This window comes from Pantherophis guttatus, chromosome 1 (assembly GCF_059756535.1).
Source record: "Pantherophis guttatus breed Tessera chromosome 1, ASM5975653v1, whole genome shotgun sequence".
NCBI lineage: Eukaryota > Metazoa > Chordata > Lepidosauria > Squamata > Colubridae > Pantherophis > Pantherophis guttatus.
Genome location: NC_142063.1, coordinates 163,529,559 through 163,557,536, shown reverse-complemented (window position 1 = coordinate 163,557,536; position 27,978 = coordinate 163,529,559). Strand labels below are relative to the sequence as shown.

At 39.6% G+C, this 27,978-nt stretch overlaps 2 protein-coding genes across 5 annotated transcripts in view; one reads left to right on the top strand and one right to left on the bottom strand.

Moving 5' to 3' along the window:
- STAT1 (signal transducer and activator of transcription 1) overlaps positions 1 to 25,095 on the top strand; it is a 39,261-nt gene extending 14,166 nt beyond the window's left edge. For both annotated transcript variants that reach the window (XM_034429619.3, XM_087882115.1), the window contains exons 10-24: positions 220 to 312; positions 1,992 to 2,051; positions 4,605 to 4,634; positions 4,725 to 4,815; positions 6,530 to 6,568; positions 8,088 to 8,171; positions 11,048 to 11,146; positions 13,024 to 13,159; positions 14,179 to 14,228; positions 15,346 to 15,440; positions 16,865 to 17,004; positions 19,627 to 19,812; positions 20,545 to 20,617; positions 22,860 to 22,956; positions 23,327 to 25,095. In XM_034429619.3, the coding sequence (XP_034285510.1) occupies positions 220 to 312; positions 1,992 to 2,051; positions 4,605 to 4,634; positions 4,725 to 4,815; positions 6,530 to 6,568; positions 8,088 to 8,171; positions 11,048 to 11,146; positions 13,024 to 13,159; positions 14,179 to 14,228; positions 15,346 to 15,440; positions 16,865 to 17,004; positions 19,627 to 19,812; positions 20,545 to 20,617; positions 22,860 to 22,956; positions 23,327 to 23,350 (1,297 nt within the window). In that variant the 3' untranslated portion in view covers positions 23,351 to 25,095. The remainder of the gene's footprint in view (positions 1 to 219; positions 313 to 1,991; positions 2,052 to 4,604; positions 4,635 to 4,724; positions 4,816 to 6,529; positions 6,569 to 8,087; positions 8,172 to 11,047; positions 11,147 to 13,023; positions 13,160 to 14,178; positions 14,229 to 15,345; positions 15,441 to 16,864; positions 17,005 to 19,626; positions 19,813 to 20,544; positions 20,618 to 22,859; positions 22,957 to 23,326) is intronic.
- A 237-nt stretch (positions 25,096 to 25,332) lies between these two features.
- Positions 25,333 to 27,978, bottom strand: part of GLS (glutaminase) — a 73,371-nt gene continuing 70,725 nt past the window's right edge. For all 3 annotated transcript variants that reach the window (XM_034429582.2, XM_034429607.3, XM_087882116.1), the window contains one exon: positions 25,333 to 27,405. In XM_034429582.2, the coding sequence (XP_034285473.2) occupies positions 27,249 to 27,405 (157 nt within the window). In that variant the 3' untranslated portion in view covers positions 25,333 to 27,248. The remainder of the gene's footprint in view (positions 27,406 to 27,978) is intronic.

Here is a 27,978-nt window from a genome sequence, read left to right as displayed (position 1 = left end):
TTAAATTAGATTTTTATTTTTAACTATTTAGAGATTATTGTGTACAAATTTTGTTCCTAGCATGCCAGATGTTTGTTCCAAATGAATAAATTGAAAAGAAAACCTTTTGCCTGTGATTTTTTTAATGTTCACGTTTGCATTATAGAAGATTAAGGATCTGTTCATTTTTGGCATAATGTTCTATTCCCCCCCTTTTTTTTCTTTTTTTTTCCTGTCCAGCTCCTTTGTTGTAGAAAGACAGCCTTGCATGCCTACGCATCCTCAGAGACCATTGGTTCTGAAGACTGGAGTACAATTTACAGTAAAGTTGAGGTAATTTGTTTTATACCTGATGTGATTCGTGTATGGTGGTTTTTTAAAAGAACTTTAAAGGAAGTGATTAATTGAAACTAAAGTAAAAGGAAAGACTCCCTCAAGGCAAATTTGATCCATGCACGTTTACCGGAGTAGTTTGCTACTGCTTTCTTTCATAATATTTTTATGATTTCCTAGTTTGGTCAATTAGGAAGAAAAAATATGCCGCATCTTAACAACATACTGAAGAACAAGGGTTTCTTGGCAGAATATCATTTTAAATCGAATTGCCAATATTTTAGGGCAGTGGGTCTCAACCTTCCTAAACCTTCCCCTTTAATACAGTCCCTCATGTTGTGGTGACCCTCAACCATAAAATTATTCCATTGTCCATTGAAAATATGTGTTTTTGGATGGTCTTAGGCGACCCCTGTGAAAAGGTTGTTCGACCCCCAAAGGGGTCCCGACCCACAGGTTGAGAACCACTGTTTTAGGGCATGTTAACATTTACTTAGATGTAGATTTTGCTGCAGACCTGATTCTGCATTCTGCTGTTTCTTCTATTGAGAATATTGAAGTAACTGAAGTTCCTAGGCTCATTTCATGATTGGCTCCACACCTCAAGCAGAGATAGGTCATAGATCTTAACTTGGAATCACAAAGGCTGGATTTTACAAAACACATGAAACCAAAATGAAACATATTATGGCTTAGTACGATAGGTGAACCTTATCCGGGATACATGGGATACAAATCTTTAATTATATGGGAACAAGACTCAATTGTCTTCCATATGTTTTTAGTAGATGCATGTAGGATTGCATTGAATGAATTTGCGGGCAGAGCTCTTACCCATGCTAGCTCAAACTAGGATTGGCTCCTGCAGTTATCTCATAAGTAAAATATTAGGTTGGTGTGCACGTTATGGTTGGTGGTCCTCCTCTGATGACAGATGCTTCTTTTAATCCTGAGGGGTCCTTGGTGCTCTGAGCTTGTTTTCTTGCATATGTTTCATTACCCAAACTAGGTAACATCCATAAGTGCTAGATATTACCTAGTTTGGGTAATGAAACATCTGCAAGAAAACAAGCTCAGAGCACCAAGGACCCCTCATATCAACCCTGAGCTACAAATAGTCTCCTTTATTAAGTCTTTTAATCTTGAAAGAATTTGAGCAGAAGGGGAGGGGCAATCTTTCTGCAGCCCTCCCCATAATTTACACCATCTGTTTTTTGTTTTGTTTTTTAATTTGATTTATATGCCGCCCTTCTCCGGAGACTCAGGGCGGCTTACAATGCGTTAAGCAATAGCCTTCATTCTTTTGTATATTTATACAAAGTCAGCTTAAACTGGGTCCTCATTTTACCTACCTTAGAAAGGATGGAAGGCTGAGTCAACCTTGAGCCTTGGCAAGATTCGAACCTGCAGTAATTGCAGGCAGCTGTTCTTAATAACAGGGTGCTTTAGAACACTGTACTACCAAGGCTCTTGGTGTTTAACACCCCCAGCCCCAAAAAAGGATCATTTCACTTGCTCCCATTTCTGTTTACTGTGATCTTCAAGAATTACAAAGATCCAAATTTGACCTTATGCTGATATATAAGAAAAATGCTTTTGTTGAAGGGCTTAAGGAAGATAATCAAGACAGAAAAAATATTTTTTCTTTATTCTTACTTTTGTGTTGCTTGAACTTCCAGATTGCTGGTGAAGCTCCAAGAGCTGAATTACAAATTGAAAGTGCAAGTTCAGTTTGATAAGTAAGTGATCTGTTATCACCATTCAGATGAATGATCCCTGATCTTGATTTCCACACTTTCTAAACTTAGACACTACACTCTGTTGCAACCTCTGTCTGGCAGGTAGAGAACTCCCATGATTTCCATGGGTTCTTACAGTTGTACAGTTTTTATGTAGTTAGTTATAGTATCTAAGACTTCTGATTACCTGCTTTCATTGGTTACTCATCAAGGTGAAATATTACTAAATTTATTTTTAAACAAGAGAATCTGAGAAAAGATCTTGAATATAAGGATTTGTAGTGAGCTTTGAGATCATCTAGTACAGAGTTCCCCAATCTTTCTGGGTTGGTGACCTGGAGTGGGGGTGCCTGTGATGTTTGTGATGAGGCTCGTGCGAGTGGGCCACAAGTGATTGCAACGAGGCTTGTGCGAGTGGGACCCTGAACGCCCATGACAAGGTTCGCACAAGGGAATGCGAATACCCACAACACTTGTGTAAGTAGGGACATGCAGATGTGCATGCTTTGGCTGGCTGCTTACGTGCCCTTATTTAGTACTTTCCTTGCTCAGTTAAGGAATTCAGTACTATAGCATTCTTGACAGATGGCCCTCTAGCCTCTGTTTAAATACATCCATTTAGGAAGAATCTATTAATTCTCAAGGCATTGCTGAACAGATCTTAACCTTTTTCCTAATGTCCCATAAAAATGTTATTTTCCATTGTTTAAATGAAAATAAAATATTTGCTGCTGAGAGCTCCGGTGTCATGATGACTCCATTGCTTTGAAGAAAAATACCTTTATATATGTTATGTGATTTGGAAACTATAACAGAAATAGCATTTCACCCATCAATGTAACAATCATAGCTATAGACTCTGCGGCTCTTGTTCTGATTGCAGTGAGCTAAGGAACAAAAAATACAACCCAGAGTAAGTAGAAGAAGGTTCAATCGAAGGTCCTAGCCCTTACTTCTACTTCATCTGTCAAAGTATACCTGTTCAGAAACTACAAGTAATTCTTGTTCACATCTACTCATTCAGCAATTGTTCAAAGTTATAATGGCCGTGAATTAGTTGCAGCCTCACAGTTGCAGCTGTTGTAACATCCTGCAATCACACGACGACCATTTGCAACCTTCCCTGTCAATTTTTGACAAGCAAAGTCAATGCAGAAGGAGACAGGAGGTCACAAATGGCCATCTCATGACAAGAGATGCTGCTGCTGGGCTGGATTTGCCTCACTACACAGCTGCACAACTACACAACAACTGGGACTGCTATTACAAATTGGCCAGGTCATGTAACATTGCAGCTTACAAATGCTTTGCTTAGCAATTCTGGTCACAATTATCATTGGTAAGCGGGACTAGTTTTGCTCCATGTGTAAGTTTTTATTTGGTGAAAATAAATAATAAGATAATTGATTTTGGGTGCTTAACAGCAATGCAATCTCTAAATGAAGATTTGATCCACGCTCAAACCAGCATATCATAACTAAAAATGGCTACTCGGTCACTCATCTCAAATTTAAAGCGGTCTTAAAAAGAGAGTCTTCCGATTTTCTGGGACACCAAGAATTGTACTTGGGGTAACAAGTGCCGTAATGTTGGGGAACCCACAGAAAACCCCATTCTCTGTCCCATTCCCATTCCACCTTGCAATGCTAGGATCTTAAGGAAGCCCTTGAGGCTTTCTTTAGAATGGGGGTAAGTCCATCCTAGGTTGGAGAATATATAAATACGTGGGCCATAAATAATGGGCCAGTTTGTTATTTGCATTAATAGCAATTCATGAATTTATTTAAAAGTAACCACACTCCGTACTGGATGCCAAATATTTCAAAAATGACCCTTGTAGACAAGTGGAAGAAGCTCCATCTTCACAGCAGGCTTTTAAGTGAGAATGATGTGTGAATTGGCTTACAGAAAACTCTTACAACTGCAGAGTTCACAGTGTCCTTAATCTGAGCAGTTGAGTATGAAAGGAAAAAGGTGGAGATTTTTCCAGATTACATAGAGATAACTTGATAAAAAGTTTAATGGAACGTTTTTTGGAAAATGCTGAAGTATAATTGTGAAATCCTATAGAAGGGGTGTCAAATTCAATTTCATTGAGGGTCACATCAGGGTTGTGTTTGACTTTGGCAGGGTGGGAGGGGTGTGGCCAGCTCGATGTCATTTGTATCAGGGGCGCCTGTGATGCCCAGAGCGCTCAGCCAGTGAAAATGGGCTCCCAAGTTCCGTTTTCATCTGCGACGGCCTCCTGCAACTCTGCCAGCAAAAATGGAGCTTGGTAGGGCTGCCTGTGCCCCTTGCAAGCTCCATTTTTGGCTGCAACGGCCTCCTGCAACCCTCTGCCAGCGAAAACAGAGCTCAGGAGGGCCGCTCACGGTCCTCCCAAACTCCATTTTTGCTGGCAGAGGCCCCACGGGCCAGTCCTTCACTGTTTCCCCACAGTCCAGATCTAAGCACCCCATGGGCCGGATCTGGCCCCCGGGTCTTGACACCCCTGCTATAGAACAATGGCTGCCTTGTCACTTCATAAACTGACTTTTTTTTTTCCTTTTGCAGAGACGTCAGTGAGAAAGACACAGTGAAAGGGTACGTTCAATCAGTTTGTGCCTGTTCTTGCATTTTTTGTTGAACAACAAATAGGGTTATGTCAGTTGTTTTTACTTGTCTCATTTATAGATTTAGAAAATTCAACATCTTGGGAACAAATACCAAAGTATTGAACATGGAAGAGTCAAATGGGAGCCTATCAGCAGAATTTAGACACCTGGTGAGGTGTTTGTGGTATCTCTGTGTGATTTGATATGCTGAAGTTTCTTTGTCTCCTTGCTAGTTATCTTTTTGCACTTAATGTTGCTTTTTTATACAGCTATTTATGCCTTTTGAAGCCTATCCCAATCCTTTAGACTCTGGATAGCACTGAGCAGAGTAATAATACAAATGTAGAGAGAAATGGCAACAAGAAATACAAACCGTAATAAGAAAAATAATAACCTACCATGAACTCAACTTCAGTTGAAAGCACTTTATTCTAGTGATCCCTGACTGAGACAAGGATGTCAGTTTATACTACAAATGGTTTTTGACCATGCTTTCCATTCATGAAGACATGGGGGAGAAGTTCATGATTTAAGATTTTGGCTGTGAAGTAAGAACTATTTCATGCAGTCTCATATAACTTTGAATAGGGATGACAGTTCATCCTTCTTTGAATGGACTCAAAGATTCTTTCAAGTTCGCTCTGCCCTTCTGTCATTCTTCCTTTTGTCGTGCTTTAAGTTTTAGTACTTTTTACCATTTTGTAGAATTAGACCCAGAGCGACCATTTTGCAATGGAATCCAGCTGAGATCTAATAATGGGAATTAATTTGGTTCAGAATTCATTGTTCAAAAATTTCATAATATGATTCTCTTAGCAATTTATCAGTTATTGGACACATTTACAGTTATTTTTTAAGTACTCTGTCAAACCTTTAGGGAACAGATTTTGCCTGGTATCTGAAATGCATAGTATTTATCTTTAAATCATTCTCTAAATGAAAGTGTCTTTCATTCTTTTTGATAACTTACCAATTTGTTATAATTTAGAGATAGGCTGAAGTAAAACTTAACGGCTGTAAGGGTATTGCAGTGTATGCACAGATAATCAAACTGCTGACATTTTCTATATCGTGACTTTAAAAATACTTAGCAGGTCTAATATTTACAAGCAAAGGGAATAGCTGAGATAATAGATAAAGACTCCTGTAGTTTTTTTAACTGTCATTTGCATAATTCATATCTCATGTGTGACATTTATTTACTTTATATATAGCTGTCCATCTCACTTTTATGTGGCTTGAGGCAGTTTACAATAAAACACAACATACACAATATAAAACAAAGATAAAAACACATAGCAGCCTGGCATCATCTAATCTTTCAGGAGACAGAGTTTAATCCATACCCAAGGCCCCCAGAGTTGAACACATTAATTTTTGAGATAAAGTACAATCTTTTTGAAAAGAATCTGATTTATTAATATTATCTGCCAGTTCAAATAGTGGGAGAGGGAGTTACTGTTAAGATACTTCCCATTCTTCTTTCTGCAGTTTAAAAGGTTTGAAAATCAAAATCTCCACGATACACTTTTAAAATACCAGTAATCAATAGGATCATCTGCAGTTCAGTTTTCTATTAGAAGCCTCTTGGTGAATCTCACCCTGGCGGGTTTATAGGGAAATTGTTAAAAGTTGCCTATATAGTTGGAATGGATTTATGTGGGATACTCCTATATGAAGAAATGGGTTCTTATGTATAAGAAAATGTACATTTTATATTATGCATATAAGAAATAAAACTGAAAAAACTTTTCAAAAAGAAAGAAATGGAGCCATAACATATGGAAGATAGTGAAAGGGGCTACCCTGAGCAAGAAATGTTTGAACCATACATCAAAAAATGTTCATAGGTATGTGGTTTAACCAAATTCTCTTCTTTTCTAGCAATTAAAAGAGCAAAAGAATACTTCAAGATCTAATGAGGTAAAGAAAACATCAGTGAATCTGTATAGCTTATTTAAAAAGTCCTCAATCAGAAATCTGTGTTTTAGACTTCCATGCTGCAGAAACAAAATAACTGCATCACTAATTGTGTAATAGCAACAGGTTCACTGCTTCTTGTTTTTCAACTTGTCACATAGAACAGGGGTCTCGTAAGACTTGTAGACTTCATTTCCCAATTTCAACTCCCAATTTCTCAGCCAGCTATACTGGATGGAGAATTCTGAGAGGCTTAAAGTCCACAAGTCTTAAAGTTGCCAAGTTTGGAAACCCCAATGCAGAATAAGGATTTAAACTATCTGTTTTGAACCTGTAAATAGATTAGAAGAGGAGTGATCAGCGATGAGGTTTGCAGGAATTCTGAGGTCCATCTCAGGAAGGAGATGCAAAATTTTAATACTCCAGTTGGCACAGAGTGAAATTGCTAAGTGGAATTCTCATCTGAATTAAGGCAAACCCAAGTTTTGATGTAGATATAAATTCTTAGCCAAATAGGAATTGGGATTTTTTAAAAATTCCATTTTAAAAGTCATTCAAATTTCTTTAAGGGCATCTTGCATTAGTATCAAAATGTTCACACTTTTAGAAACAAAGTGGTTCTTTCTCACTTTCTTTGATACCTAATGCATCAAATGAAAGGGATTTCCTTGTAATGACTCCAGATCTAATAAATTTTAACAAAGTAACTGATTAATGACCCTCCATAGGTGATAGAATGCCTTGTTACGTGAAATTGATTTGGTGCTATCAGAGCTAGCGCTTAAAGAAAGCCCTAAAAGCCCATGGCATAGGACATAATTACCTTCGAGACCGCCTGCTGCTACCGACGGCCTCCCATCGACCTGTGTGCTCCCACAGAGAGGGCCTCCTTGGGGTGCCATCAGCCAAACAATGTAGGCTGGTGACCCCAGGAGGAGGGCCTTCTCTGTGGGGGCACCTACCCTCTGGAATCAGCTGCCCCCAGAGATAAGGAGAATCCAAGACCTTGGTGCCTTCCGCCGTGCCCTTAAAACCTTTTTCCAGCAAGCCAGGCTGGCCTAACACTTTTTAAAATGTTTTTAATTGTTTGTTATTGTTTTTAATAATGGGGCCAAATTTATATATATCTTTTTAATTGTATTTTAATGTTTGTAGTTTATGTTTTTACCTCGCTGTTCACCGCCCTGAGTCCTCAGGGAGAAGGGCGGTATACAAATTTAAAAATAAATAAATAAATAAATAAATAAATAAATAAATAAATAAATGTCAATTTATTAGCCCAGGTTCCCTCTTAATAAGTCTCATTCTTCTTTCTAAAGTTCCAGATTATAACTGCTGCTTTAATAGTTTAGAAGGGGTTGTTTAATTTCTGTAATTAAATTCATTTGGGATTGCATTTTTTCTCTTTTTATAGATAAGCTATTTTATAGATATGCTGCAATATTAGAAAGAATAAAATAGAAGGCTGTCAAATCGCTAAAGTTAAATACATTAAACTAAAGTGCCTCTCTTATTTTTTAAGGGCCCTCTGATTGTAACTGAAGAACTCCATTCGCTCTGTTTTGAGACAAAATTGGAACAGAATGGCCTTGTAATTGATTTGGAAGTAAGTAGATTAAAAAATTAAAGGCATAGAGTAGTATATCAATAACTTCATTTCAGAAGAAATGGGTAATCTTTTTGTGGCCAAGGGCCACACTTAACATTTGAAGGAAGATCGAAGATCACAAAGTAAGGATGGTCATTTCACTTGCAGTGACACATCTCTAATAGAATTATTACAACATTTATTAGTTTCTCAGCTCAAAATACCAGGAAGGTGTGCTACCAATTTTCCACAGTCAAAGACTCAAAGGTTTTGACTAACAATCAAAACTTTTGGTCAAAGGAGTTTCCAAGGGCTGCAAAACGCAATGTGCAGGCTTTAGGGCGCAGGTTTGTTCATTTGTTCAATTTGTATAGTTGGCCATCTCACATTTTTGTCTGTGAGTGGCTCATACGGTAAAAATGAAAACGAATAAAAGAATTCAAACAATTTTTTTAATTTAAAAGATTAATTAAAATTGTCACCTTTCTCACCTATCATCTTTCCCACAACCTTCTCCTATTGGTATATTATGATTTATCAATTGTTGTTTGCATCTTATGATTTATGATTGGATCTTAACCAATATGATCCATGACTTATCGCTTGGTTGTTTGTATGCACTAGAGACAAATTCTTTGTATGTCCAATCACACTAGGTCAATATAGAATTCTATTCTAAAAAAACATTAAAACATAACCTCATCTGCAGGCGAGGGCAATCCATCTTAAAAACAGTGTTGTAATCATTTCATGGGCTGTATTCCACTACCAGATCCCTAGGCACCATAGCAAACCCATCATCATACCCTTTCAAAAACCAATAGGATGGGGCCAATGTAACCTCAGAGGGCAAGTGCTGCCCTCCTGGGTCTGAAGTGTCCCAATAAATTCCTTATCAGACAGCACCCATAACATGCCTCTTCTGTTGGACTCGATGGGAGAGGTAAATGTAACTGAGGAGACATCCTCATCTGACCCGGCCCCATGATGTGTAGAGCATTATAGGTCATTTCCAAACAATCCTTTCCACAAAGGTAGCCTAAAAACTTTTATTCCTTTGATGTTGCCTGCAAATACTGGGAATTACCCAGTGAATATTCATGAGTAAAAAGCACCGAAATGTTTGCTGCAGTGTACCATTCAGGGGTGAAATGTTACCAGTTCGCTCTGGTTCGGGCAAATTGGTAGTGATAAAAATTACCAGTTTGGGCGAACCGGTAGTGAAAAAATGCTTTAAAAAGGTTCTGACAATCCTTTTTTCTTTTTTAAAGCATTTTTTTTTTACTACCGGTTCTGGCGAATAGGTAGTTAAAAATGCTTTTTAAAAAGTTAAAAAAAAAAAAGGGTTCCAACAATTGTGCGGCACAGCTGTGATCATTGGAACCTCTTTTTTTCACTTTTTTAAAGCATTTTTTACTACCTATTCACCCTAACGGATAGTAAAAAAATGCTTTAAAAAAGTTTTTTTAAAAAAGTTGGCCACACCCACCCAGTCATGATTCTCCACCAAGCCACACCCACCGACCGGTAGCAACAAATTTTACCTTTCACCACTGGTACCATTGGTACCATTGAATGCAATATTTTGGAGGCTGTTTTATTACCGGAAGTGATGGTGTGCATGTCAAGTGTTACCATACAAATGACAGGAGAAGTTATTGTGTCAAATGTCTTAATGTAAATGGTACCAATTAATGATCATGTTTGTGAGATGATGTCGTCATACCTCAAAAGCAATTGGATGATGACTCTTTGCTCACTTGGCTGCTTTCATCCATTGTCCATTTCACTGAATTGATAAATGGAAATTGAAGTGATAGTGGCTATAATCATTGCTTCTGCAATGCACATGTTGCTGTATTCTATGATGCTGATACAAGTCTTAAGTAAAATAAAGAAAAGTTTGGCATGTGGTGATTTAGGAAAAATGGTCCTCAGTGGTTAAAGCAGCCTTACATCTAAAGTCAGATTGTCCTTGCCTGGTTTATTGAATTGATTGGTGTAGGATGTTTTGGAGCTAAAGCCCAAACCTCTGTTTCTACTTTGGGGCTAGACTAAAAGTGCTCAATGTGACCTTCTAATTAGTTTTCATTATTTCATTACCCTATTCTTTGTAGCTGTTGCTCAGATCTTTGGATGATGCGAAGATCTGTGCTTTGTTTAAATCCTGAATCACTCTAATGATAAAATGACACCATTGTATAGTGTGAAGTTAACAGTCTGATGTGAAACTTATACCATTCAATTCTGTTGGTTTAGAGCAGGGGTGTCAAACTCAAGGCTCGTTGGCTGAATCTGGCCCATGTGGTGCTTAGATCTAGCCCACGGAGCCACCCTGAAAACAGCAAAGAACTGGCCTCTGCCAGGGAAAACGGAGCTTGGGTGAGCCACATGCGGCACCCCCAGGCTCCGTTTTTGGCCGCAACAGCCTCCTGCAGGCCTCTGCCAGCAAAAATGGAGCTCAGGGGGACTGTGTGCATTTTCACTAGCAGAAGGCTGCAGGAGGTCGTCGTGGCCGAAAATGGAGCCCGGATGCCCACCCTGGCCACGCCCACCAAACTGCCCCCCCCCCCCCCGAGGTCAAACACAACTCTGATGCAGCTCTCAATGAAATTGAGTTTGACACCTCTGGTTTAGAGCCATAACTCATCTTGTCTGCATGGCAGAGGAGGATGGAATTAAAAGTGTAATACTTGGAGAAGGCTGGATTGAAGCTTTGGCTGAATTCACAGTTTACATATAGGGATTATAATTGCATTCCTAGTTTATCCAAAACTATTTAAAAAGCCACGACCATGTGATATGTGACCCTAGCTTCATTTTTTCTGCCTTTAGGTAGAATTCGTCATTTATGAATATTTGCTTAACTTGTCTCTGCAATTTTCCCTTTCCAGACCCCTTCCCTTCCAATTGTTGTGATCTCAAACGTCAGCCAATTACCGAATGGATGGGCTTCCATTTTATGGTACAATATGTTGATGAATGAACCCAAGGTAACTTAACAAGCACCTTTTCTAAGATTGAAATTGCTAAGAATCCCTACCATTCAGACTGGCTCCCTTTAAAGCATCCGTCATAAATGCCTTTACAAGGATGTATACTACTTAAATAGACAAGATAGAAGAAAATTACCGTATTTTTTGGACTATAAGACGCATCTTTCCCCCCCACAAAAGAGGGTGAAAATTTGGGTGCATCTTATACACTGAACGTAGCCCCACGGAAGTTTCAGAGGCTGGGTAAAAAAGCAAGGCGCAGAGCTCACAACCAACGAACCTGTTGCTAAAGCTTTTTTCTTATTTTCCTCCCCATAAACTAAGGTGCGTCTTATACTCCGGTGCGTCTTATAGTCTGAAAAATGCGGTAGTCTTGTTGAACATAAGGGAATTCATGACATTGCACTGGAAGCATTTTATATTATAAAAATGTTTTAATCTTTGGTAGCAAATATGCATTCTCTAATCAGATCAAATAGATGCACTATTGTTATGGTTGCTTTTTTTTCAGTTCACCAAAAGAAATACAGCTTATTACACTCATCTGTTTATTACAAAATGGATGTTTATATGGCTTTTTGAGGAGATATTGAAAAAGTCTTGATTTATAATTATGTAGGTAAAAATGGTTGTTTTCTGGAAGAGGGAAGATAACGCCTATTCCTATCAAATCATTTATATTTTCAAAATTTGAAATGTTTTTGAAAAAAGCCAACACAAATATCCTGGGTTTCTGTTTGAGGAAAAAAAAATGAAAATTAATACAGGAACCTTCAAATCTTTGATACTGCTTAATAAGAATGGAGTTTTCTGATTTTGCAATGGAATACAAGAAATTTTAGAAATTTCTACTGATTTTTTTCCCCCCTACAAGTACAACTGTCTGATTACTGAGTGTTAGTGTCTGTTTTTAAGCTTGTTAATACTGCTTCTTTTGGCATCATGGGTTGGTTTAGACCAGAGGTCCACACCCAATCTTTTCAGTTCTGCGGACCAGTGGTAGCGGGGGGGGGGAGGGACAGGATGGTTCTGCACAAGTGGTGGGCGGGCTCAATGGAGTTTGGGCCTGCCGCTTGCATGGCTCAGTTCCGGGCCATGACTTAGGGGTTGGGGACCTCTGGTTTAGACTTATTGAGTGGCCAACATACTTCTTAGGATTTTTATGCAATCCTAGACTGTTTTTTGCCAAGTTAACAGTGCTTCTTGTAGCATCTGGGTGCCAGCATTTTGCGTGGCAAAACTTCCTATTTAAACATCAAATCTCAGCCAGTTGCAAGCACCACTGTGTGGTAGTTAAGAGTGCCCTTCACCTGTGTGTTTGTTTGTTTTTTTCAAACAATGGAAGTTAAAAACCAGAGACGTTGGAGATTTTCAGTTGGGAGTGCCTCAAAGAATTTCAGAGCAGGATGGTGCTGTTGTAGATTCAGATCCCATCTCATTCCTGAAGCTCATTGAGTGACCTTCAGGTGTCCCCATTTATTTGTTACTCCTTTCAAGCCTTATATATCCAGCTTACTCTTCATTCAGATCTGTTCAGTTCAAAGCAGTTGCTTTAAAACCTATTAGAAACATAAAACCTATCGGCATCTGTTAAAGGCACCATATTTAAATGAGTAATATCTTTCCAAATGACATTCCTAAAAAGTAGCTTCTGGAGGGTGATGGATAAGCAGGTGGGATAGGTCTTTCATGGGCCCAGACACAGCTACCAAAAAAGGCCTTCTCCTTGCCCAGTTATGAAGCATAAGCTCAGTAGACAATCTGTCAACTGTACCACCTCACAGAAGTGCAGGAAAGTGGAGATGTCATCTGAGCTCCTTGAAAGAAAAGTGGGGGATATTTGCTCTACATATCCTAATCTGCTTCCATTTTAGAATTTGTCCTTCTTCCTTAATCCACTGTGTGCAAGATGGTCACAGCTTTCTGAAGTGCTGAGCTGGCAGTTTTCTTCTGTCACAAAAAGGGGACTCAGTACAGATCAGCTGGAAATGATCGGAGAGAAGTTGCTTCGTAAGTGGCATTATAAATTCTCTGTAGGGTGAAAACTGGAAGGGCTCAAATCATTATGTCCAGAAGCCCTCTGAATCTTCACATTTCCTCTGGTTTTAGAGTTAGTGCTTGATTGTTCCTGCCGCCTACCACCTATTTTTCAGTTAGCCTCTCATCTTTTGTCCACTTTTGAGAGATTAAAAGATCAAAATGCAAAAGATGAAAATAATTTCAGTAGTGGAACTTCTTGGCTGTATAGCATAGAGCAGGGGTGTCAAACTCAAGGCCCGTGGGCCGAATCTGGGCCGCGGGGTACTTAGATTTGGCCCATGAGGCTGCCCTGAAAACAGTGAAGGACCTGCCCATGGTGTGTCTGCCAGCAAAAACGGAGCTAGGGAGAGACACACATGGCCCTCCTGAGCTCTGTTTTCGCTGGCAGACCGCTCGGGTCACCACAGTTGCCCCCGACGTTGAGCTGACCACGCCTACCCTGGCCAAGCCCCCCAAGATCAAACACAAGCCTGATGCAGCCCTCAATGAAATTGAGTTTGACACCCCTGGCATAGAGGCATGGTGATGAGAGATTTTAGCTGTCCCTGGCTTCTTAATCATGTGGTTTTAATTTTATTTAATTTTTTTGGATGGAGAATGTAGACCTCCTCTCAGGATAATAACAGAACAAAACACATAAGCCAAGGAAATGCTGAAGTGAAGATTCCAAATGTATGAAACATAAATTTTAAATCCAATTCCATATATCCTTCAAAATCAATCATGAACAATTCACTAATAATTGAACAGACGTCTTATGGCTTTTGGGTATTGGGTAGTCCAGCACATTTGGATGGGAACAATTTGAGAAAAGCGGTCCTTAAGCTGCATGTTCCTAAGACCTTTTCTAGATGGTGATACTTAAAATTCAAAACATAATTTTTGCATGGGATTTAATCTCAGGATTGCATTCTATGTTGGTACAGTATAAATGCATAAATGTCAGTAACCTGATGGAAATGTCTTGGGGTTTTTTTTTCTTCTTTTAGCAAATGGATGTACTCCAGATGGCCTTATTTCATGGGCAAGATTCTGCAAGGTATGAGTTGCTGTTCCTCAGCTAATGTTATGGGGATCAATGTAATTTAATATAAAGCATTGCTCATTGGATTTTCTTCCTACTATAAAAGAGTGCATCTGAATTATTCTTGGTTCTGGCTGAATCATGCCTGGGGTAAGAACAAAAATGTTGTTCTTGAATAGTTTAACTGTTTACATTCCATCAATGTAGACATGATCATAGGCTGTTCCAGTTTATGTACAGTGCAGTAGTCTCTACGATGGACTTTCCTTTAGGCTTCATGTGATGTATAGATCCACCCATTATGGTTTAGTGTTAACAGCAAGAAATGGGATCCTGACTCTGGAACAAATTAATGGATGACAAAAGAACAGAGCTGAAATTGGGAGGAACACCTACCATAATTCACAGTCCTTACAAGCATCCATACCACCTTGAGCTGATTGGAGATGGGAATCTAATACTATCTGGAGGAGCACTGGTTTCCCAGCCCTTCCATTGGGACTGCTGAATTGTCTTCCAGACTAGAGGTTGCTTGCCATGGAAGAAGATACCTAGAACAGAAGTTGGTGTTCCACATGACCTCCTGTGTGGCAAATAGTTGTTTCCCACGACTTGTTAATAAAGCCTTTACTGGGGATTTCTCAGGAGAAACAACCCCCTCCCCAAAAAACCCAGTGTATAGAAGGTGTCTTTTGCAAACAGTAAACAAAGGGTAAGAAAGCTTTTAGCTCTTAGATGCACTCTGGGGTTTGTGTATGTGTTTGTGGTGGTTTAATTCAATGAAGATGTTATCTATTCAAGTAACAAAAAGTCTACAAAAAACAACAACCAAACTTGAGAGAGCACCAAGGACTCCACAATCTAATATTCATTCTAGGAAGCAGGGTTTGAAAAACGGAAGGACAGGAATTATGGGATAATGGAGGCCTTGAAGCTGCAACTTATCCACTCTAATCATTTAGACACCCCTATTTTAAATATTCAGAAAAATGAGTACAGCAAACAAATGTGAAAACACCAAGCAAGTGACAAGAAGTGAAAATTAAATTAAAGACTAACACCTTGAGATGATTGATGCTAGATCAGTGGGCAATTTTTACCATCTCAGTTTTTTGTCTTTTCTTGATTTCAGGAAAACCTGAATGATAAAAATTTTTCCTTTTGGCTGTGGATCGAAGGGATCCTTGAACTGATTAGGAAACACTTGCTCTTCCTCTGGAACGATGGGTAAGCATCTTTTGCTCAGGGCCCAAATAGAATCCAGACAAGTCTAGATTGATTTCAGTTGGACTTCACAGCATATTGAAGTCAAGCAATATTTAAAGTTGGTAATACAACAAAAAAATGACTCTCTTGGACTCTATTAACTTTAGAACCCTAAAAGGAAGAATCCTGTAGTGTGTGAATGAAATCTGTTTTTTCTTTTCTTCTGCACAATGTGATTTCTTTCTCTTTCCCATCATACCCCTGTTAGCTTTGAAAATCTGTACTTCAGACTCGAGGCTTCAAAGCAGATTTAGAGAGCGTCTGCAATGCTGTTGCAAGGAAAGGGAACGTTTCTTCTGCTTTCTTTCCCTTAATAGAAACTGCATCGCTAATGGCAACTTACCGGGTTCTTCCATACTTGGAACCTGTGCAGTTTCAATATGATGTTATGATAGTGTTTAAGAAAGAGCATTGTTCCCTATGCCTGCTGCATGTAAAAAGGCTTAAGAAGGAATAGAGAAACAATATGGGAGTTTCAGACTAATCTGGGATGGATTATAAAGTTAATGTTGCCATGAAAGAACCATTATAGTGTTTTTCCACTGTTCTTTTAAAGTGCTTCTAGATTTCAGCAAAGCCTAAAAGACCATTTTCTAATCTTTCTCTATTATGAAACCAACAAGCGCTGCCAAATGCTTTTTTAATGGTGCAGCATAAAACCTATTGTCAGGATGTAGGCAGCTGCCTGAAGGAAAAGTAAATTATTTTACCCAGCATTAATCTTGCAGAGTTTCCAGTAGCAAGGTTGGTTAGATGTAAGTCCTCATGTTACGACCACAATCGAGCCCAAAATTTATGTTGCTATGTTTGTTAAATGAGTTTTGGCCCATTTTACGTCTTTTCTTGCCACATTTGTCAAGTGAATCACTGCAGATGCTGAGTTAGTAACATGGTTGTTAAGCGAATCTGGCTTCCCCATTGACTTGTCAGAAGGTCGCAAAAGGGGATCACATGACCCCGGGACACTGCAACTGTCATAAATATGAGTCAGTTGTCAAGCATCCGAATGTAAATCACGTGCCCATGGGGATGCTGCAACGATCATGTGTAAAAAAACGGTCATGTCACTTTTTCCAGTGCTATTGTAACTTTGAATGGTCACTAAGCAAACTGTTGCAAGTGGAGGATTACCTCTAGTTCCCTTGCTGGAATTCTTCTGATTTCCCTCTAAGAACCAAAATCTTTCTGTGTACATGAGGAGAGGTATTTTCTCATAGCTTTATAGTAAGGGGGCTGGGAGGCCTGCCACTGGGGTCATGCAGTCCTTCAATATTTAAGGTCCCACTTTCTCCTTTTGGCAGAAAGACTCTGGAAGATCCTAGTTCTGCACTTAAAAAACAGGGGCCCCTCCTTTGATATGAATATTCTTCTTCCCCATATTGCAGGCACATCATGGGCTTTGTCAGCAAGGAGCAAGAGCGCATCCTGCTTAAGGATATGGAGCCTGGGACGTTTCTTTTGAGGTTCAGTGAAAGTAGTCGAGAAGGAGCGATCACTTTCACCTGGGTGGAAGGGCCAGAAAATGGTAAGCAAAATCTGGAGGAAAGGCTTTGTGTTGTGACCAGCCTGCCAATGCCCTTTATGCTGGGAGCTCTTGTGCTTTAGAAAGGAGATTCTGTGTCTCCGACTTGGAAAAAAATCACAGTTTAACGAGCTCTGGTCTGGTTTCTCCCAGTAAGTTAAATCCCTATTAATTTCTGCAATTCTATGGAATATAAGAACCCAGTTGGCTTTGTTTAATAAAATCTCATACTATACAGTATAGGGCACTGATGGCTAACCTTTTCGGCACTGAGTGCCGAAACCAGAGTGTGCGCGTGTGCATGCACACGAACCAGACACTGGAACCCGGAAGAGAGTAGCTGGCCAGTGCACATGTGCACAGCGGCCAGTTGCTGTTCCGGGTTCCATCATGCGCCAGACATCTGGCTGACGCACATGCGTGCACCGGAACCCGGAAGAGAGCAGCTGGCTGGTGCACATGTGTGCCGGACCAGCTGGCCAGCATGCATGCACACAACAGAACCCGGAAGAGCAGCTGGCTATGGTGCGGGTGGCTACAGAGAGGGCTCTGCGTGCCACCTCTGGCACATGTGCCATAGGTTTGCCATCACGGGTATAGGGGAATAATGCAATAGCATTCTCTTTATCTACTCAAGGTTGATGAGTGGATTTTCTTTCTATAAAATTGGAGATAACTAAATTTGGTGTCTTTCATCTTTCTCTGTCCCTCAATCGCTCTCTCATATATTTTACTCGTATATAAAAATCGTATCAAATAAGTATTGAGTCAGGCCAGGGCTCGTGAGCTCTCTAGAGTGACTGGCAGAGGTTATGAAAAGGAGCACAACTTTCTTCCAAAAATTCAGGCAAGGATGCTGTCCTGGCCTACTTTGTGCCAACAAGAAGGGCAGGAGCACTAGGAGAGCCCAGCCTTGCTTTTCCAGCAAAGGTTAGGCGCAGGGGTGAAATCCAGCAGGTTCTGACAGGTTCTGGAGGACCGGCAGCGGAAATTTTGAGTACTTCAGAGAACCGGCAAATACCATCTCTGGCTGGCCCCAGAGTGGGGTGGGAATGGAGATTTTGCAGTATCCTTCCCCTGCCATGCCCACCACGCCCACCAAGCCACACCCACAGAACCGATAGTAAAAAAAAATTGGATTTCACCACTGGTTAGGTGGACATTCAAAGGCATTCAGACCAACAAACTGTTTTACATGCCACCATGACAATTTGAGTTCCAGGAGCCCCTCAACAGAAGATAGTGTATTCAGTTTTTTGAAAAATAGCAAGGACCACCTCAGAATACTTACTGAAGGAAAAATAAAAATAAAACTACCGAAGGAAAAACAGCAAATTAAAATCCACAGAGCTACTTAATTAATTATATCGTTTGAATGAAAATACTACTAGGTTCTGAGACTTCCCTAATAGAATATTGTATAGGAGGAAAATCTGTAACAATCCCAAATGCAGTCCTTAATGTATGCTTGTGCATGTAAACTGCATGAATCCAAAATTATTCTCAATTCATGGTTGCCTGAATTGCATAAATATATGTTTAAGCAAATGTTTGAGATTGCAGTAAAATGCTTAGGCCCATAGGGTGAAGGATTGGAGATCTCACAGCTTCTTTGTCAGAAGTCCTCTTGGTCTTCACACTGGCCTCACCTGCACTGAAATACCAACTTTGTTGTTCCTGCTACTGCCAACTTCTGGGAGATTGAGAACCCTACTTACAAGAAAAGAGATTAGATTGATATCCTTCTATGCCTTTCTGTCCATTAAAAAGTCAAAGTGCAGAAGTTTAAATAATGTGCTTAGAGTTATTCCCTGGTTCTATAGCATTGAGGGTTGATGAGTAAATTTCAGCACTTTCTCTACCTTTTCCCCCAGGAAATTGACCACATCTCTCAGAACATAAATTTAATACAACTTTTTCTTTAAAAAAATAAAACTATGTTTAAATATTAACATGCAAACAATTCAATGCCCAAGGATATAAATATATTCTGCTCAGATCACAGTAATACAATAGATGGCAAATTAATTAAAAAGAAAATACAATTTCTGGACAGGCCACAAGATGGCAGTGGTCTGCTACAGACAAATTGCTCTCTGAAAGAATTTCAGAAAGGATCCTGGAGAGGATTCAAATTATTACAGATTACAAGAAATTCTAAAGAGATTATAAAGTGTAAATCAGGAACTAGAAGGAACAATGGTAATCCTGTAATTTTCCCAGCTTCCATCTATACAAGCTTTCTAGCAACTTCTATACTATTGGGGGAGGGGATGTAGTATGGAAATAATACTAGGGGGTAGGTAGGGATATAGTATGGAAATAACAGTAAAGGGGGAAAAAAACCTCCATTGATCCAATTCTGACAAAAGTTTTTGATAAATTTCTACATTTTCAAGCTTCTGTTAAAAGCAGCCCCCAATAAAACAATTGAAAAATATTGAGCTGAAGAAGCTTCTTGGATGAAAAGCGAAACGTCTTCAAAGAAAAAGCAAGAAACTCCCGTTGCCTCTTGAAAAAAAGCACCTTTGGGACAATTGAAAAATATGTTTGTTGTATATTGAAAAACTGATAACACTTATCTTCTCCCGTTTCTTTCCGCCACCCCATCTCACCTTGCCCCAGATCGTTCCTTCCACTCTGTGGAGCCCTATACAAGAAAGGAACTCTCTGCAGTCAGCCTGCCAGATATCATTCGCAATTACAAAGTGATGGCGGCAGAGAATTTTCCCGAGAACCCACTGAAGTACCTGTATCCAGCCACTCTCAAAGACAATGCGTTCGGAAAATACTATTCCAGGCACAAAGAGTGTGAGTAGTTTTCTCTCTACAACCTGCTTTGTCACAAGGACAACGTTCTCGTGTCCAGATGTGCATGCTTGTGTGCCTCAATCTTGGCATACCCTCAGAGACTACATTAGAAATCTCAGCTTTCCTTTCTTCTACTCCTGAATGCGACAATAATTCTTTGGAATCTAGAACTAGATTCTAGGGTAGAACTAGAATCTTGGGCAGGGAGTAAGTTTGGTGCCATCTGAAACATGCCACTGGCCTTCATTTGAAAGCATTGCTTACACACAAGCGGCTTCAGTTTTTGTTTTTCAAAAGTGGGTTTGGCTCATGTCTACATTGATAACAGTTTGAAAGATGTTTGCCTCATAACCAGAATTCTTTCTATTAAGATTTTTTTTTTCCTTTTTGCACTCATCTAAATTGATATAAATGGAAGTTGAGAGAGATGTCTAGACCAGGGTTTCTCAATCATTTTGCATCGGTGCCACCTCCACAAATATGGGACAGTAAGAGGTGCATTTTTTGGTGTCAACAAGACACTACTTGCAGTATAATACACGTTGCCTATTTGGGGGTCCCTTGGCACTTGATGTACACACAGATGTTACATGTTTTTCATCAGTGGCCCCTTGAAATATCAACGGATCATATGGCTTCCAGTTGAGAACATCTGGCCTAGAGATTAGCTTAGTCTGGATGTTTTCTGTTTTCCAGATGCAAAAATAAAACTTTTTGTGTGCTTCTTTCTAGCTTCGGAGCCCATGGATGTGGATGGCAAAGGCAAAGGATACATCAGAACTGAACTAATCTCTGTATCTGAAGTGTGAGTTTGCCAAGAAGAGAAGAGAGTACACTTTGAAAGTACTGGGGTGTCATCTTTAGCACTGGCCAATATCACACTGTGACAGAATAGAAGCATTCTTCCCAAGTTTGCTCAAGCAAACCTTCAACGTGGCCTCTGGGAACCACCATAGCCGAATGGTGGTCTTGGTTTATGCCTGTACTGATTCTGAAACCTAAGATTGAACCACCTTCCCTTCCCCTCCCCCCCCACCACCACCAGCACCGATAATCAAGTTTGCAGGACACAACTTCTGCTTGCCCACACTTTGTTCTTGCATCGTATGTCAAAATAAAGTTGTAGATTTTGGATAATGATATAATGTGCCTCTTTGGTTTTTAATAGAGTTTTTATCGGAGGGGGGAGGAACCCAGCAGACTTCCTCAGTTTATTGGAGGTGTCTGAGTGTGTGATAAGGTTGGCGGCAGTATTATAATTTATTGGCTGGAAGAGGTGGGTTGTGGGGGGGGAGGATGAAGAGGAGGAATTGAAATGACAGAAGAGTTGTCCCAGCTCAGGGTCCTTAAAGGGGAGGAGGTTGGTGAACAGAGCATTCACAGTGAAAAGGCTGGCTGATTGCTTTCACATAGCCTTCCTTTCTACTTTCTACTCCTGCTTGACTGCTGCATGCTATTCTCCCATGTTAAGTCTCTATTCTGCTTCCCTCCCAATTCAGTTGTTGGCTTTATGTTTCTTACATGCTGCATCATCCTTGGCTTTTTGCAATGTCCTCTTCACAGCAACCAAATAAAACTTCCCTTCCTGCCAATGTTTTTAACCCTTCCCTAAATTAGATGTTAAGCATATTGACAGGGCTTATGTACAACGCTTATGCATTTGTACCTTGTCCAGTTTGTATTGTAAGTTGGTTTTCTATCATAAAAGACCCTTAAAACAATTGGCCTGCAAATAGATCTGACTAGTATATAGGTAGTCCTCAACTTAAGAGCACAATTGAGCCGAAAATTTACGTGACTAAATGAGAAATACATTGAGTTTTGCCCCATTTCGTGACCTTCCTTGCCAGATTTGTTAAGTGAATCACTGCAGTTGTTAAATCAGTAACACAGTTGTTAAGTGAATCTGTCTTCCCCATTGACTTTGCTTGTCAGATGTTTGCAAAAGGGGATCCCCAGGACATTGCAATGGTCATAAGTGTGAAAAATGGTCTGAAGTCACGTTTTTCTGTGCCATTGTAACTTTGAATGGCCACTAAATGGACTCTTAAATTGAAGATTACCTGTACAGGAAATTATTTCTCTCAGTATCATGTGCATTGTATAGATTTGGGGAGTAGAAGAAGAACGATATAGCTCTTTACAGGTCTTGGATGATCTTGTTGGCTGTAGGTGGGCAGAGAGATTTCAATTAAGAATGTTCCTTAAATTCCACCTCCTCTAAATCTGCCAGGAAAACCAAAAGGAAATTTAATCTATCAAATTTGCATACGATTTTAACTGGTTTAGAGAGAAAAGATTAGTTCTCCAATTTGGGAAGGGGTTGTATGAATAATCTACAGTCGGCAATGTTTTAGAAAAAAGGAACCTTTTGCTATTTGACGGTGAAGGAAGAAAACCTAAACAGGTGTATTGAATCATACGTTTAATATGTTTATTTTGCAGCTCCTTTGGAGTAATGCATTCCCATGAGTTGTGGACAGGTTTAGTATTGCAGGGTCTTTAAGCTAGCAGGGAAGAGAAGTTCTATCCCAAATGGAGCAACCTTAGAATCCAGCTGTCTTCACCTGCACGTTTTGTCCATGATGGGCTTTGGGGATAAAATATTTAAACATAGCATTTCATTTTTTCAAAATTGAATTGGCCAAAATAGTGATACCTCTGGAATAAAGGTACTTGTCCTTGCTGCCTCCTTGCTGAATTTATTTGTGAAAATCCTAAAGTGCAAGTTCTGTGTTGCCTCAAGCAGGAAATGCATATGTGCCTGCCCTGCTCCTTTAATAGAAGTTCAATAGATTTCAGTATGAACTTGGGCTGATGTTGACTAACAGGCTGAATAGGCTGTTGGGCTCAAAGCAAGTCATTTGTGTTTCAGTGTGGCGAGAAGGCTCTGTCATTGAATTGAGAATGGTTTGTAGGCAATAGTGATGGTTATCCGCAGGCTAAGCCTAGAAATAGTGATGTGGAGACAATTGTTGTGCCTGGACTAATGGATCATGTCCCAATTCATTAGAAACTAATTGTTTTTGTCCTTTGCTATCCTTCAGCCACCCTTCCAGACTGCCTGGCCCCGAGGCCCTTCTGCCTATGTCCCCGGAAGAATTTGATCAGGTAGTGCAAGAAGTAACTTCTGCAGAAATTATGGTGAGTAATTGACAATTGGATTGCTTTGTGGTCTAACAATGCATTAAGCCGCTTTTGTAACAAGCCTGTCATCTCCAGCCAAGAGATGCTATAGCTATCCTTGATAAATAGTACAGTCTATGATAAAGGTACGTCCTCCTTGTTACAAGGCAAATGATGAATTTTGCAGGTACATTGTTTCAGCCATCTATCTCTTCTTGCCAGTTTGGGCCTTCCATCTGAAGTCAAAATTACAACAACCCAGCTTGTATGTTAAGTGCAGTTGTGATCTAAGTTATCCTGAAAGCTTGTATCTTGCCTGCAACACTGATTGCATGGAGTGGTGCGATTTTTTTAACCTGGTAGCTCATCTATGTTTTCTCTCTTACAGATGTGTACCGAATGTACGCCGTGAACTCTGGCTAGGCCAGCTGGCATAAAATCCAAATGTGTCCTCTTTACCTGCACTTCCTAGAATCTGTAGGAGTCTCATCACTTAAGTCTCTTAAGAGCTCTATATCTTGTAGTATGGTGTTTACTCTGGTTTACAGCAAGGGTGGCTTGAATCTTCGGAAATGCTTACTTGCTGCTAAAAATATTTATCTAGTAATCCTGTACGTAGCTGTTTTCGTGGTGTCGTGTTCAATAATATTTCCAGTTTTTATATATAAGGTTGCTTAGGTTCAGTTGGACCTGTGTGTGAAAAGCTACAGGTCTCCGACTCCTCTGGAGAGCCTCTGGGTCTGAACAATCTAGGATTATCCTTATATCTTGGGTTAGATGCTTGGTAGTTATTGCTGCCACACCACTGTTAGGGGGAGGTTGCTGGGCCCTCCCCCTAACACTAGTTGGTCAGTACATTTCAACAACCTCTGCTGCCCTTCTGATAAATAAAAGGTAAAAATGAATTGATTTCTATAACACAGTTTCCTTGTGAGACTGTAATAATTTCAACCTTCTTCCCACGTTCCTCTCAAGCATTAAAATCTAAGTTAACATTCCTTTTTACAATAACTCTCAAATACTGCAATTAATTCCAGTTTACAAAACTGCATGCACTTATTTTGGCAGATCATAGGATGGTGCTGGCTCACTGTAATCAGTGATCTCAGGAGAAAGACTGCTGGTCAAGTTACTCGCTCCCAAGAAATATTAAAAGAGAAAAGCAACTCTTGAAATCTCTGAAATTGCACAGAAAGCCCTATGTTTGCAGAGAATAGGAATAAGAGAATAAGGGTTCTCACATGCACAAAAATAATTATGATTTTAAAGGCAAAGTCTAATCAGAGCAATTACCTGTTCCTTAGAGGTAAAGGAAAGTGTCCCTAGATTTTTGTGGCCTCTTCAGATAATTTTAACCCAGTGATGAAATGTAAAATTTGTTACTACCGGTTCTGTGGGTGTGGCTTGGTAGGGGGTGGGGGTAATGTGACTAGGTGGGCGTGGCCAACCTTTTTTTTTTTAAACTTTTAAAAGCATTTTTTCTACAACCTCTTCGGCCGAAGAGGTTATTAAAAAATGCTTTTAAAAGGCTCTGACGATCAGGCAACTCAGCTGGGATTGTCTGAGCCTTTTAAAAGCATTTTTTTTTTTACAACCTCTTCGGCCAAAGAGGTTGTAGAAAAAATGCTTTTAAAAGGCTCGGACGATCCCAGCTGAGCCGCACGATCGTCAGAGGCTTTTTTTTTACTTTTAAAAGCATTTTTTTGGCCGAAGAAAAAATGCTTTTAAAAGTAAAAAAAAAAAAAAGCCACTGGTGATTGGGTGGGGTAGGGATTTTTGCTACCAGTTCTCCGAACCACCCGCTGCCATCGCTGTCGGATTGGGCGATCTGATCCGAACCGGGAGCATTTCAATCGTTTTAACCACATATCAAACTGGTCAGAACTGGTAGGCATAACTTATTTTTCCTAGTCTAGGCACCCCAGCAACTGCTTCCCATGCTGTTACAGAAATTGGCAAAAACAATCCGAGTAAGCACCGCTGGCGTTTGTTATAGTATTAAATTGCGTGTAATGTGATCTTTATTATTGAGGGAAAGAAGGTTCTTCCCACAAATGTCATCAGAATACTAGGAAATTCAAGACAGTATATTTTGTGACATGTTGCCTGTAATGATCGTAGCTATTGCTAAGTAATTAATAAAGGGCATTTATTGTAGTCTTCTATGGACTTTTTTCATGCTGGTCCCATTAACAGCAACACGGTGCACGTAACTCCCTTCCATATTTACCAACCATATTTAGGAAAACAAACATTGCCCACCTATATATTAAGAACAGAAGAATAGACTTCTAAGTTTTAGGGCAATGGTGCCACAATTGACAACCTTATAACACAGTACGCTTTTCACAGAATGCAGACTGGATATGAAAAAAAAAAATCCAAGCTTTCTACTTTTATTTATTTAACTTTATTTTATTTGGCCTGTTTATTATTTTAAAATGCAATGCATTTGGATTTGTAATCCTGAAAATAAATCTTACCTTCAGAATGGTTACACTCAAGTTTAAATTATGGGAAAATGGTGACAAGCAAAGAATACATTCATCATGGTTTATTCCCTATAATAAAGCCAAATGTCAAGCCAAATCAGTCACAATTGCTCATCAGGTCAGTAAAGTCACTGATAATCCTGCCCTGAAGCTAAAAATGGTGCCAGTCCACTGCAACACAAACACGCACACCCACGCACACACAAATGAGATAGAATAAAATGACTGTAGTACTAAGGTACAAATAAAGCTCACTTTTAGATGTAATAAATAAAATGTTTAAAGTTCACTGTTGCATTATTTTTGGAATAAAACCATGGAAGGCAACAGCAGAACTGAACTGAAGATAATGTAAATATACACATAAATAAACTAACTCCAGGAGTTACAAAGACTTATGAAATACAACTCATAAGAAGGAAATGCTATACTATACTTGCAAAAGATTGGTAGCTGCTAAGTAAGGGTGGGTTTTTTGGGGGGGGGGTTGTAATGGCTAAGAGAAAAATAAGCTGTTGGGTAATATGGCCATTTTTTATGTGTTGGTTATTTTGTTCACCATTTTTATTTGGTTTTAAAGCAAAAATAATAAAGTAAAATGCAAAGTACTAAAATGTTGACTGGTCAACAAACATTCTAGCACTTTAAAATGGGGCCGTGTGTCTGGAGCAACATTCCCTATATAGACAACATTTTTTAAAATAACTATTTATGTGCTGGCCAGAGGAGGTATGAATTAGTGAGTTTTCCATAATGGCATTTGGGATATGAGGGTTGGCCAATGTTCTGCTCTAGTGAAAAACTGATCAGCTGCAAGTGAACTTTCTAGAGGTTAATCCTACAGGGTCAATATGGCCAAACTTTTAACTGAAAGGACAAATGTGAAGGAGGGTGTCGCTGTGAATGAAATGGTAGGGCAAAAGGCAAAAAAAAAAAAAAGACCTTGTGATGCCATCTACTTAAAAGGTGAATCCCCAGTTGAAAAATCGTCTTAGCATAAATGAATTTTAGCATGTTCACTGAGCAACATCCAGTTTAGCATGTATACATACAGTTTATGACCAAACTAAATGTGGTGTGATCACAATGTTTTGCCATAGGTCACAGTTCACCATGGGGAAAACGTTCAACCAGTTGAATGAGGGAGGGTGAGATGGGAAGCAGGACAAAGAGTCTACAGGTGCAGTATTCTCTACTTACATTCTCCTACATTGTTTGGTCAAATAAATCTTGGAAGAGATTCCCTGATAAAAACACTTGGAACAAGAGTTAAGCCTAGGCAGCATCCGTCAGTCCATATGTAAGAAATTACATGATGTAAGCAGGTATGGTGGGAAAACATTTTGAGTGCTTTATGTTCCAAGATGCCAGATTGAATCCACAAGAGCAACAGATCTCGAAATCTAGCAAGACGACAACTATGTTGGCTCAGGTATACTCGCAGACAGCTTTCTTACAATTATCCATGTATACACAGCAAGCAGGACAAAAAAGCTTCATGAATTTGACCATAGAGTAAAGCTTCATGGAGATAACCCTTTCCCTCCCCCCCCCCCCCAAATACCCCTGTGCGTATAGCCAACAATAATTTCTATCACTTGCACGTAGCACAAGGTAATATTGCTCACATGAATAGTTGTTTTTTCTGAAAAAGAAACTATTGTCTTTTGTGTGCAACAAACTAAGCTGCTGTAACATTGGAACAAAGCAGTACTCTGGAAAATATATATCACTATCCAACAGAAACACTCAACACTCTTCATAATCATTTTCCACAATTAAATAGATCATTAACTTTGAATCTCAGTCAGAAGAGTGTTATAGTAAGCCATCCAGGTTTTTCTGTACAGTTTGGTTTTCTTTTCCATTACTAGAGTTGTCTGGAGGAGTGTACTGAACTTGATATTCTTGAAGAATTTTGAATACATCATGATGTCCAAAATGCAAAGCTTCATCCATAGGTGTATTGTTCCATCTGGAAGAAAATTTAACAAGAGGTGGTAGGTATGTTAAAGACATCACAATTTCTAACAGGCTCTAAATTGACACTGATGCATTTATACGAAGATTTCCATCCTCCCTTTCTAATGAACTAACATCTCTCTGTTTAGCTTCTAAAATGAATGCTGCCTCTAGAGAAAACCCCCTCCTGAAAAGTGGGTGCCCACCTGGCTCCCCAAAATGGAGTTTCAGCTGAGCTTGTCTCTCTACATATTAGAGACTGACTGGAAGTTAATGCTGTTTGATGGGCTTCTTTACAGTAGATCTCTTAAAATCTGATGATTCAGCTCCTTCCTTCAGTGAAACACTCTGTAGTCACTTGGCCAGACCAGTCTGGGTAATCAGGGTAAATCATACTTAATTTGTTTTCTCCTACTACCAAGTATCCTGTCTTCATCTTCAGTCTGAATGAATGCATGTCAAGTCCTATTTTAATATGATGGAAGGACAAGCAAACACCATAGGTGTACCATAAGACCCGCTATTACTATGGTGGTGCAGTGGTTAGAATGTAGTCCCAGTATGCTGGCTGCCAGCAGTTCGGCAG